Here is a 12,230-nt window from a genome sequence, read left to right as displayed (position 1 = left end):
ATGAGAGAAAACGGTAGGAATTATTCAGCAAAACAGCACCAGTTGAGGGGCACCATAAAAACAACCACCACAAGTTGATTCAATACCTGATTTGGAATCTTTAAAGACAGAGACAACATGACGCAAGAAGTTGGTAAGCTGCTCTGCACTCTTTGTATTCTGGTTTTTGGGAGTGATGTCTTCGTGGCACCAAAGAGGACCAAACGCCCTGAAAAGAAGAAAACACACTTGCATTTTTCTTTAGTATCCAGTTTTTAAAAAAGGTATAATGAAGCTGCAATGTCGCCTCCTCTTTCTCCTAAAGTGATAAAAAAGTGGACTCCATCCCATTCGTTCTGATACACATTTCAGAAATGCAATTTATCCCATCCTTACAAAGCAACTCATCTTTTTCTTTTTACTACAATCTATTTGAGATAATAGCAGAGCTTTAGTTTTCCATGCGAATGTCAGGTAGGGCGGAGAGGAACCTTCTGCCATTTCAACTTTCGGCACAAAAGCAGTACTTTGGAGCAGTGGGGGCAATGCTCTGTGACTTCTCCCACTCACTTTGTCTGTGTCAGCCCAGCGAGCAGCTAGTTCTGCACATTTTGTTTCTCTTAAACTGGACCATCTTCTTCCAAGGAATACAGATCCCAGGGATCAGATGCCTAGTATGATGACATCACTAAGGACAATGAGCCAAATGGAAGTAAGGGCCATGTTTTCCTGCATTACTAAAGGGTTGCGGGGTCAGGGGTGGGCATACACACCTGCTACCTGTGTCACTTTAGAAATCATCATACAAGAGGGGAAGGTGAAGTGCATCTCTGCAGCTGATACGGTCTTACCGTACTGTAGCCATTTCATTGCCTGCTCTGGCTAGTGTTAGTTCAACCAGGTAAGTGCTTTTCCAACCTGCTGAGCTGCAGCTGTTCCTCATGTAGCACCCTGTTGAGCTGTAGTTGTCTGGGTAAATCCCACCACCACCCCCTCCATTCCTGGCAGGGTAGTTGCTGACCCAACACAGTGTGTGAATACTTCCACTCGTGGCACTAAGAGTACCCAGAAAAATCACCAGAAGTGAGATCACCGCTGGCAAAACAGCATAAACAAGCGCTTCCCATTTTGTCTCAAGTCATAGCACAAGGCAACTATAGATTAGTTCCTCTACCGTTGGAGGTTCTCGCTCCTCCCACCAAACCCTCAAGTTATTAAAGGATGTGGGTACATCTGGATGTGAAAGAGAAGACTGAATTTGGAACTGAATACAATTGTCGGTAGAAGCAAGTGGCCGAGAATTGCAGAAGTATTTCATTTTACTTTGCTTCTCCGCAGGATTTAAAATAGTCCTCAGGCCTCAAGTCATTTTTCCTTCCCACCATATTAGCCCCCAGTCCTTCTCCTCTTGACTTCATTCTATCAGCTTCTGGTGTTCCAACATCACCCCAAACCCCAACCTTTTGTAATGAATTGTAGCATATATAATACATAAATAATGCCACCCATTTGCCTCAGATTCACAAGTGGCTATAAGCACCAAGCAGGAGGTGTTCAGAGAATTTGCTGTAACTTTTATGCAATAGTGGCAACCGCTTACATTTGCACCTATGTTAATTTTACACGTGGTCTTGTTAGATCGAGTTAGAAATCCCATTCATGCTATTTTCATTGTTTTGGGGTTTTCTGTGATTTTGACTGTTGGTTTCTCATGTTAAGACTGAAACGGCGATTGGCTTTAGCTCCAAAAGCAGAACAAAGCACTACAGACTTGGCAGCTTTGGTAATTAATTGGAACGTGACTCATCAGCCAAACAGGCTACATATTTTATTATTATGGGAGCTGGTTCTTTCACAGGTTCTGTCTGTGTGAAATTTGCAACCGTTTTAAATATTATTATTTTTACAGAGTTATCTACAAAGGTCAGGAAACGACTGGGAATGTGTTATGACTGCGTGTTTGCCAGAGACTTGTGCTGGAACGTACTCCATCTGATTAGGATATAGACGCATTCCTCCAAAGGTATGCTACAGCGGAACGCACGGTATCTTTGCTCTGATGTGATTACCTGGTAGTCAGGAACTCAATTAGCTTGTTTGCCTTTTCATCTGTCTCCACGGCTGGGTCCATGTCTTCTATCTCCTGGGTGATCTGAGGGAGGTTCCCACTGCTCCCTCCAAGGCTGATGCTGGAAGAGGTGGAGCTGGAGCTGAGTCCAGAGTCTGGCACGGGAGAAGACTGATACTCCCTCAGAAAGTCAAAGCCACCTAGCAGCAATGGAGAAAAAAAGATAAGCATGGAATGTGCAGCCGAGGTCAGAACTCCCCTCAAGAGTCATCGCAGGGCAATAATGTCTTTGGTAATAGTTTTAGCTGCCCTGAACCCTCACAGAACCGGGAGTAAATAACAGAAGAGACAGCTCGATCAAATCTGTGATCAGGAGCTACAAAACAGCTACACGTTACGTATCTTGTGGTTTTGAAACGATGCATGTTCCTTTCTAGAAGCTTGTCTAAATATACAATTTTCTAATAATAATAATAATAATAATAATAATAATAATAATAATAATAATATATTTATACCCGACCCATCTGACTGGGTTTCTACAACCACTTGGGGCAGCTCCCAACAGAATATAAAAAAGACGACAAAACACCAAACATTAAAAACTTCCCTAAACAGGGCTGCCTTCAGATGTCTTCTAAAAGTCAGATAGTTGTTTATTTCCTTGACATCTGATGGGAGGGTGTTCCACAGGGCAGGCGCCACTACCGAGAAGACCCTCACCTCAAGCAGTGAGGGAACCGCCAGAAGGCCCTCGGAGCTGGACCTCAGTGTCTGGGCTGAATGATGGGGGTGGAGACACTCCTTCAGGTATACTGGGCTGAGGCCGTTTAGACCTTTAAAGGTCAGCACCAACACTTTGAATTGTGCTCGGAAACGTACTGGGAGCCAATGTAGGTCTTTCAAGACTGGTGTTATAAGGTCTCGGCAGCTGCTCCCAGTCACCAGTCTAGCTGCTGCATTCTGGATTAGTTGTAGTTTCTGGGTCACCTTCAAAGGTAGTCCCACGTAGAGCACATTGCAGTAGTCCAAGCAGGAGATACAGGAGCATGCACCACTCTGGCAAGACAGTCCGCGGTCTCAGCCTGCGTACCAGATGGATCTGGCAGACAGCTGTCCTGGACACAGAATGGACCTGCACCTCCATGCACAGCTGTGAGTCCATTTATATAAGTTTTGTGTGAAATTCTTCCTCAAGCCACAATGGCTCAAGTGTGCAAGTAAGCCAAACCCAAATTGTAACCACTGTGCTCTTCTCTTGCTGCTGCTGCACTATGAAGACCTAAGCCATGGTTCAGTTTGGCATTAAGTCTGACCCTGGGCTCACGGCTTGTCTTGCTCCAGACAAATCATGAGCTGTAGCCAAGGTTTGTTCTTGGCTTCCTACTCATCATTGTTTGTCTAGGGAAGGCAAACTACAACCCTGGGTTGGGATGTACGCTTAGCCAGACCGTATCTTAGGTCTGGGTAGCCGAGCAGCAGGACTGTGGAAGGAGTTAACTGAGCACAATTTCTGCTGCTAAGTACCCACATAGTCCGCACTTAAAATGTGCTTGGCTGAAGGTTAAATGCACTGAGGCATCACTCGATGGAATTGTCCCCTTATCTGGCCAACATTTCTTCCTCTCATTACACAAGTGTCAAAGCCCCAAGCCCTGGTTCTGAAAAGGTTGAGCAAAAAATGCAAGCTTCGGTCTCATAATCCAAGCATGTCTATGAATTTGATCCTGTTTACAATGAGAAAAGAGTCATAGGAAGAGTCTTCCTTAGCCATGTGTTACAGGCCACAGTGGAGAAAGGATGGATATTCAGAGTAGGAGGAATTTGTGGGTGGAAACATCACACATCATGAGGAGAAGCTGGAAGGACACAGCCTACTCCTCCGGTGTCAATGCTAGATTTGGACCTTTCCTTCAAAAGGATTTCTAGCTGCTGACTACTGCTGACATATGCCACCCTTGGTCTGTAGTTCTTCAAAATTATACCTGAGCTATAGGTACAGTCTCTGTCATATCAGGACGCAAGGATTGATGTGGAATACATAAACAGCAGGAGGGACGAGGGAATATGTCCCTGCCTGTCCTTGGCAGGGTGTTAACCCATAGTTGCCCAGGGTCCTCCTGCATGCCAGCCAGGGAACCCTGGAAGCTGCATAGCAGAGAGAAGGGGGATGGACACACCTGCCCCTTCCCTATGTACAGATTCACTGAGCCAATCAGAGCAGGTATGGGGAACCTTCGCCCCTCCAGACGTTGCCAAAATACAACTACTATCAGCCCCAGTAAGCATGGCCAATGGCCCAAAGGAACTGCCCCTCCCCCCAAGGAAAAGGAATGGTAAAATATAAAAATGTATTATTTGTGCACAACAGTGCTTGACAAACTGCTTTGAATGCTGCAAGTCGAAATCTTAGGTAGTGTTTGCCTACATTCTGTCTGAGAGGTATTTGATAAAAAACCCACGAAGGCTACCAGTCTTCATTTGCTCTAGCTATGCACCGAAGCAACTGATTAGCAAAGGTGAGGAGATAAACATGTCAAATTACAATTCCTCCTCTTTTCAGAGTTCACAAAGTTCAGTTCTTCTTGCATTCAACGAGCAGAGTTCACATGCCATTGATTTTTTTCCCCAGAAACATTTTTAAAATAACCGTTTGCAGATTAAAAACTATCCTGTGTGCTCCTTTCTCAATCCAAGCTCTCTTTCCCTTCTACTGCCCCAAGGTAGCTGAACCGATTTTGACTGTATCGTTTGACTGCATCTGTTTCCTTTTTGAAAGTCCAATAAAAAACCATTAACTAAAAAAAGTAGATACATTTATATTCAGGCTCTCAGAGACAGTGAAGCATTGCACTTGTTTGTTATTCCACACTGCATGTTGAGATACTTATCTGCTTGTTCTCTTCAGCGTGACTTTATCTATTTTAGTTAAAAGAGCCTCTGCTACGACTAGTGACAGGACAGTAATAAGGTCACAGATAAGCAGCCAGCGAATGTATGTGCAGTCATTTTACCTTGTTATTCCTTCTAAAGGTAAGGGGCACATTAGGACACAGAAGCAATCCCTGGTCTCCCGTGCTTTCTCTTTTCTTCCCAGGTGAATTGTCCACCATAAAAAGAGAGAGTTTGAGTCATGCAATTAGGTCCTACTTGTGAGACGTTGCTTAGAGGTTGCATGCCTTACGGAGTTTGGCACCTGAACTTGAGGCTCACTCTTGAGCTCCACTTCTTGTTCAGAGGTTACACACATAGCGGAGGAAAGCATGAAGGCTCAAGCCTTTCTGCCTTTCTTATATTTTATGCACATGTGTGGAATTGCCCTTAGATGTGCAGAATCAAACAATCTAAAAGTCCCTTGAGTGCAGTCTGGAGGAAACAAAAGTCTCTCATAAGCTCTATTTATTTTAAGGCATTTAGACAGGACACTTACTTAGCAGATTACAACCAGAAAAGAATATTCCATTATTTGTTCAACACCCAGTTTGGGATACATTGGTACAGTAATGCCCTATACAGTATATAGGGCATTGTACCAGTGTAACCAAACTGAGTGTTGAACAAATGTATAGCTAGCACAGAAAGAGCACCAGAGGAGTAAACTAGGGACAAGTCAAAACAAAGCGGATATATACTCTATCAATTGCTTGTTGTTACCTGTATAGAAATATTCAGGCAGGTATGCTGATTGTACTGTGAGAGTCTTCGTTTCGTTCATCTCTCTGCTCTGGAGAAGCACTGAGGCAATGGCTTGAAAATTGCTGTTGCATGACAGAGCAATCAAAAGATGGAGAAGCAGCTTTTTACTATGCTCAAAGACTTCAGGGCGGTAATGGTCAAGGCCTAAGGGAAAGCAGTTAATGGCAATCACTGAATATAAAGTATAAACAAGTTAACAAGTTCCAGATATAGCAAACGATCCACATGCCTTTAGTACAAAAACAGACAAAATACAGGGTGTGCTTCCTCTTCAAATATAGTGTTTGAATTTAGTACCAGTGAAAGCTAGGCTTGCACCATTTAATCTGTTAGATAATCAATTAAAAAACCTTTCTGACTGCCCTTGATTTCTCAAACAGAAGGTTTTAAATATACACATACATTATTTTTAACAGAAGTACTAATACAGCATGAACTATTGGGAGCCTTGGTTATTGAAGCCAGGTTATAGCAAGGCACTTCAAAATCCTGGATGAGCCCACTCAAGAGGTTTCATGTAGATCAGGGCTGGAGAATCTCAGGCTCAAGGACCAAATGCAACTTTCCAGATCTCTGTCTGGCCCACATCCTCCTCCCTAACCTCGCCCCTAAGCAGACCTGCTTTGTAGTCTCTTTATGTGTTTTTGGCTGGCTGGAATGTGCCCTTGAACTTAGATATTGCTTCTGGCTTGCCTGGATGGAAGACAGAGGTTGCGTGCCAGTGTGTATAAAGCGAGGATTCACATTTGTTGCTCTGTTTGCTGTTGCCCCACCCACCACTGGCATGTGGCCCTCTGAAGATTGCCCAGAAGAGAATGTGGCCCTTGGGCTGAAAAAGGTTCCCCGCACCTGTTGTTAAAGAGCATGGGGTATATAAGGTTGAACTCTCTAGAACACAAGGAAGCCAAGGGCTACCTTCTAGAGCCATCCAAGTAGGACTAGAACCACGGCAAAGCATCACCGCCCACTAGTTGTTCTAGAACAGGTGTGGGGAACCTTTGGCCCTCCAGATGTTGCTGAATTGTGACTTCCACTCTTCCTGGCCACTGGTCATGGTTGCTGGGGCTGATGGGAGCTGTGGTTCAGCAGCATCTGGATGGCCACAGGTTCCCCCACACCTGTTCTAGAGTGATATGCTGTACTTTTGCATGTACCTTTTTTCAATTCTTTTCCTAAATCATTTCTGAGATGATTTGCATCATTCCTGACTGTTTGGAGCCATGGTAGGACAAAGATTCCAGCATAAAGTAGCAGTCTGCTACTGTTTGATGCTGCTACTTCCCTGGCACTCTGAATGCTTCTTCTTCATATAGTATATTTTTCAGTTTGCCTTGCTCTACAGTTGCAATTGCTCTTGGGACCGGACTCTAAACACTACTTGTTTCAACAGTACTCTGGCCATTTTTCTAAGTGACGTGATATCATGAAGTATGTATCATTAGGCCAAATTCAGACACACGCCCCTCAAATTGGGTACTCTTTCTAGTTTCCCCTTACCCTTCTAAGTCTCCTATAAGCCTTATTAATTCTGTCCCTGCCCATCTCCATGGTTTCTGCCAACCAGAGGTAAGGGTTGTACAACCTGGCTCAAAGAGGTTTTTGAGGGGAACGAAGGAAAGGTATGGAACAGGATTGGCAACAAGAAGGGAGAAGACAGATGGAATTTGCAGGTTCTGTGGCTCAGCTGAGAACTTGGGAGAGGGCCTTTCCATTCAATTTATCCTAGAAATGCATCATCTGTGCAAGTTGCTGGGGTGGGTGGGAAGAGAGAATAATTTTTCAGCATTGTCAGATTGCTTCCTATTGAAGGATGACATGGGGTAACCCAGTCAGATGGGCAGGGTATAAATAATAAAATGTTGATGATGTCCTGGCATGTGTATATTGGGGCATGTGACCTAAAGAAAGTGTGTTTTTTTAGAGACAGGTTGTACCTGTGAATTAGTCTCTCTCTCTCTCTCTCTATTGGGTGGTCCAGTTGGTGATTTAATCCTGTCAATATGTTTCAAAAATATCCAGTACGTACTTATAGCCAGGGGTTCCTTTACCACAGAGATCATAAAAGTATTCAGAGTAGGTTAATTCCCTAGCAGGTTTTTTTTTTAAAAAAAAATCCTCAGACAAAGATAAAACGAAAAAATCTGGTGCTGATCAAAAAATGTCAGGCTGTCTGCTCCTGGCAATAAATTCAATTTTACTTTGAAGAACTGTGAGTTGAGAAGTTCTGTTTCCTAACCTCCTGTGAGCATAGGCCAAATGGTTTATGAAAGATAATATTTACTGTTACAACAAGAAAAGGTCTGGCTAACGAATTTGCATTTGGTGCTTGCAATTCCTTCTTTCAAACATTTATTTGTATGGTGTTTTTTCTGAGGCTCATATCAGTGACAGGAATTGTCTGGGAGCAGGGTGGGGCTAATCTGTTGATAACCATCACTCCATTTCTCTCACTCCTTTCATGCAATACTGGAATGGGGGGGGGAGGGCAAAACAAGGTGTTTTCAGGCTTTTTCAAAGGTGTTTCAAATATACGCGATTTCACTCAAGCGTGTGTCTTAGAACGTAACCCCCGCGTAAATGGGGAGTTGCCTGTATTAATAACTAAACAAAGGGAAGGATTCAATGTCACATTCCTCTTATCATTCTGTCAGAGCAAACATTTCAGCTTGCTGGATGGTCTTCCCTCTCCTCCCTCTGTGTGCTGTTTCTGGAAGTTTCTTCTCCTACAGAGCCACCGGGGGTGGGGGGTGGCGAGCAGGGAGAAGGGGGGGGGCAAGCCCCACTGCACAAGGCCTTGTGCGGGGCTTGTTTTATTTGTTTATTTATTTGTTTGTTTGATTCATTCATTCATATACCACCCTTCATCATAAGATCTCAGGACAGTTCACAGTCCACCACTAGGACTCATCGGTTGAACTTCCTTCAGAGTCAGTTCAAAAATTTACATTCGTACATTTTGTACTTCTATGACGAATAAACTATCAAATCAGCTTCAGGGGCAGGGAAGAAACAATACTTCTCTCAAGTTTACCGTGTAAACTGCTGTTTTTCATAAAGTTATAGAGCAAAAGGTCGGAGGGAATAGAGTAGCTTGAGTAGAGCTTACAAAACCCCAAACAAGCATTTCTGGGATTAGCCTCTGATAAAAATGAGAATACTGAAACAAAAGCCTGCAAACGAATGAAGGTGAAGAGAGACCACATAATATGGAGCGTCATCTGCATTAGGAACTCAAATTCAACTTCAGTTCTTGCTTCTTACCTAAGAAGAGAGCGTGCAATAATAAGGGGAGGTGGAGGGCCCAGTCTTCTCTTACACTGTGATCTACGACCATCTCGGTCATGAAGATGACAGCAATATTGCACCTGAGAGGAAAAAGAAGATGAACCAGTTCAAAACCTGCAAAGGCAAATGAGGGGGAAATGGCAACAATCACACAATAGCTGATCAGCGAGTACCAGGAGTTATTTGAGGCGCAATACCTAAGCAATGGTGGATAAAATAAACACAATGTGCTTGATTGCATGGAGGCACTGAACATTAACACACACTGTACTAATGAGGTGAAATAGAGGCATATAGAAGAATGTTCTATAGACCCAGTATATAGAAGCATTCACGGTCATGGTAATTATGCGGCCTGCTGCATTGATCTGGTTTGATTAGTGGTATTATTTTAAATGTGATGGTTATGTAGTTTAATAATATTTTTATTGCTTTAACAAGGTATTGTAAACCATCATGGCCTCTTCAGCGAGGGGTGGTTTTAAAGATGAAGCAAATGGATATATTTATTCTGAAACTTAATGCACTGACAACAATCCAAAACTTGGCTAGGGAGCAGTGGTTCCATCACCATGTCTGAAGCCCTGTCACTCAAGCCAACCAGGACAGAAAGGGGGAGGGTTTCATTCATTCTTTTGCTACCTTTGAATCTGTCAGGGGCCTGCAGGGCTTTGGATCCAGCAAGGCCAAAGCTGTTTAAGGCTTTAAAGGTCAGCACCAACAATTTGAATTATGCTCAGAAATGTACTGGGAGCCAGTGTGGATCTTTTAGGACCAGTGTTATATGGTTCCAGCGGCCACTCCCAGTCACCTGTCTGGCAGCAGCATTCTGGATTAGTTTAATCTTCCAACATTCAGCTTTACTGCATGTTCACGAGTTCTAGTGTTGTGTTATTCATGTTACCTTGGCATGTGAACTTTTGGGAGCATGTATTTCTTATAGGTTCACCCTGATAACTAGCACGTGAAACCTTGCTGAGAAATGCCAGGGCTGCAGTCCTCTGCCCTGCCATGACCTCGACCCACATCAGCTCTGGCGTGGGGGAGGCAAACAAGTTTCTGACACAATGTCAGAAGCTTTCTGCTTTAGAAAATGTAATTAATGTGATAACAAGTCACGATGTCTACATTTAGCCTCGAAATCAAAATGAAATTATGCCTGTCAGTGTAGATTATATAAGAAGGTAATTTCGATATAAGAAAAGCACACAGAATGTGACAGGAATGCATTAGGCTGGAGGGTGGGGGTGCAGGGAGTACAGATCCTGCTTTTTAAATTGGGTTCTTCATCATCTGTCTGAATCTTAAAGCAGAATCACAAATTAATTCTCCCAACACAGTATTCATGCGCCTATTTCACTTTTGTTGGGAAAAGTGACACGCTACATGTCTCTTACAGCAAGATAAAGATGGTTTCTAATGCAGAACATGTCAGAAATGTTTTTAGGACTGTTCAGATGTAATAATGTAGTTAGGAGACAGTGGGGGCAAACTGTTTTGTAAGACGGGTAATGTTAACATCCACCTTACCTGTGAAGTGGCCCTCGTGGTGTAATGGTTTCTGGGAGGTAGTCGACAAGAGGTGCCCAGCACCCTCCATTAAATGGCATCGGCAAGGGCTGTGGCTGTTTGGTCTCCACGATATTCAGTAGCCAACTTGTGTACGGAGACACAGGATCATCTGCAGAGTAACGTATTATGATAACTTATTATGTAGGGAACCTGGTGTTGTTCCGACTTTGGATATTTCAGTGCAGACAATGCAAACCAAACACATGCCTTTGGCCTTTTATACTGAGATACAGTCGTACCTTGGTTTTTGAACAGAATGCATTCCGGAAGTCAATCCGACTTCCGAAACATTCGGAAACCAAGGCGCATCCTCTGATTGGCTGCAGATGCATCCTGCAGCCAATTGGAAGCCACGCCAGATGTTCAGCTTCCGAGGCAAAGTTTACAAACTGGAACACCTACTTCCGGGTTTGCCACGTTTAAGTTCTGAGTTGTTTGTGAACTAAGTTGTTCAAAAACCAAGGTATGGACTGCTCTGTATTGCTGGAACATTTCAATTTTTGTTTGTTTATTTGTCTTGCTGCGTTGTGGCCATAATGTTTTCTGAAAACTGGTACACAGAAAGTGTTTATGGCTATGCCAAATCAATGGTGATGTTTAACAAACCTTAACGCAGGTATGGCACAAGTAGTAAGAATGCAAATTACATTATACCACTTGAAGTACAATTCTTTTTGGGCTTTTTTTTTAAGCAATGAAGGATCCTGATCACAGAGCTTCAACTACCCAAAGAACTACAAACAGCACAATCCTGCCAAATTTCAAAAAAATTAGTCCCCTTGATTTCAATGGGAGATGCTTAATTATTCTGTTGAAACCAGGGGGACTTGGAGACAGCCTTGACTGGATCATGCCACATCACTCACAAAATGCAATGTAAACAAATATCAAGTCATACTTTTGTCATCATCGTAAGATCCTCCAGAGCTATTGCTGTATCTTGACTCCAGTCGATTATGTGCTCTGATCACATTGCTGAACCTTGGAAAAAATGAAAGAAAATGTCAAAATCATAATCTGGGCTCAAGAGGGATTATTCTGAAGGTTCTCAAAAGATCAAACTGACAATCAACCTTCTCTGAATAACTGGCTTTCTTTGAGGAAACTTGAGTGGTAGCATTCTAGCAAAACCAGATTGTAAAACTGACAAAGTAATGCAACAGAAAATTCTAAACCCCCAGGTGTGTTAAAAGATCTTTGAAGACCTGTACCACTAAGACATTTTGCTGATACAGGACACGTTACCAAAGAGTTATGACAAATGTTTCTCTAATCTTCTGATTGGACTTCAGTAGTGGGATCAAAAAGAGAAACAGTCTAACATGTCACCCTGCTTTTGCACTCTTAAATAATTTCTAGCAAGGTTTTGTGCAGAGCACTTGGTAGGTCTGTAATACACAATTTATTTATTCACACTTGAAGAAACGGGCAGGCAAATGCTGGATCAAAGAGAAATAAATGTTGTTCTGAATGTTGATGCCATGCTTTTGAAATTTCCAATTTAAACAATACTGCTACACATGTTTTTGTAAGGAAAAGGAAGTGTGTGTTGTCCAGAAGCAAAATGATTTATTCGGCAGTTCTTTATGCTGTCTCTTCTGTTGATAACTCAATCTAGGTCAATCTATAC

General features: G+C 42.9%; 1 protein-coding gene across 8 annotated transcripts in view; it reads right to left on the bottom strand.

Annotated features, from left to right (window-relative positions):
* FRY (FRY microtubule binding protein) overlaps positions 1-12,230 on the bottom strand; it is a 183,338-nt gene that overhangs the window by 38,624 nt on the left and 132,484 nt on the right. For all 8 annotated transcript variants that reach the window (XM_082220213.1, XM_082220215.1, XM_082220214.1 and 5 more), the window contains 6 exons: positions 11,499-11,581; positions 10,559-10,709; positions 9,005-9,108; positions 5,702-5,887; positions 2,049-2,247; positions 87-208 (listed from right to left, as the gene is read on the bottom strand). In XM_082220213.1, the coding sequence (XP_082076339.1) occupies positions 87-208; positions 2,049-2,247; positions 5,702-5,887; positions 9,005-9,108; positions 10,559-10,709; positions 11,499-11,581 (845 nt within the window). The remainder of the gene's footprint in view (positions 1-86; positions 209-2,048; positions 2,248-5,701; positions 5,888-9,004; positions 9,109-10,558; positions 10,710-11,498; positions 11,582-12,230) is intronic.

This window comes from Podarcis vaucheri, assembly GCF_965113315.1.
Source record: "Podarcis vaucheri genome assembly, chromosome: 4".
Classification (NCBI taxonomy): Eukaryota; Metazoa; Chordata; class Lepidosauria; order Squamata; family Lacertidae; genus Podarcis; species Podarcis vaucheri.
Note: the sequence above shows the minus strand (reverse complement) of the source record. Positions and strands in the feature narration are given on the sequence as shown.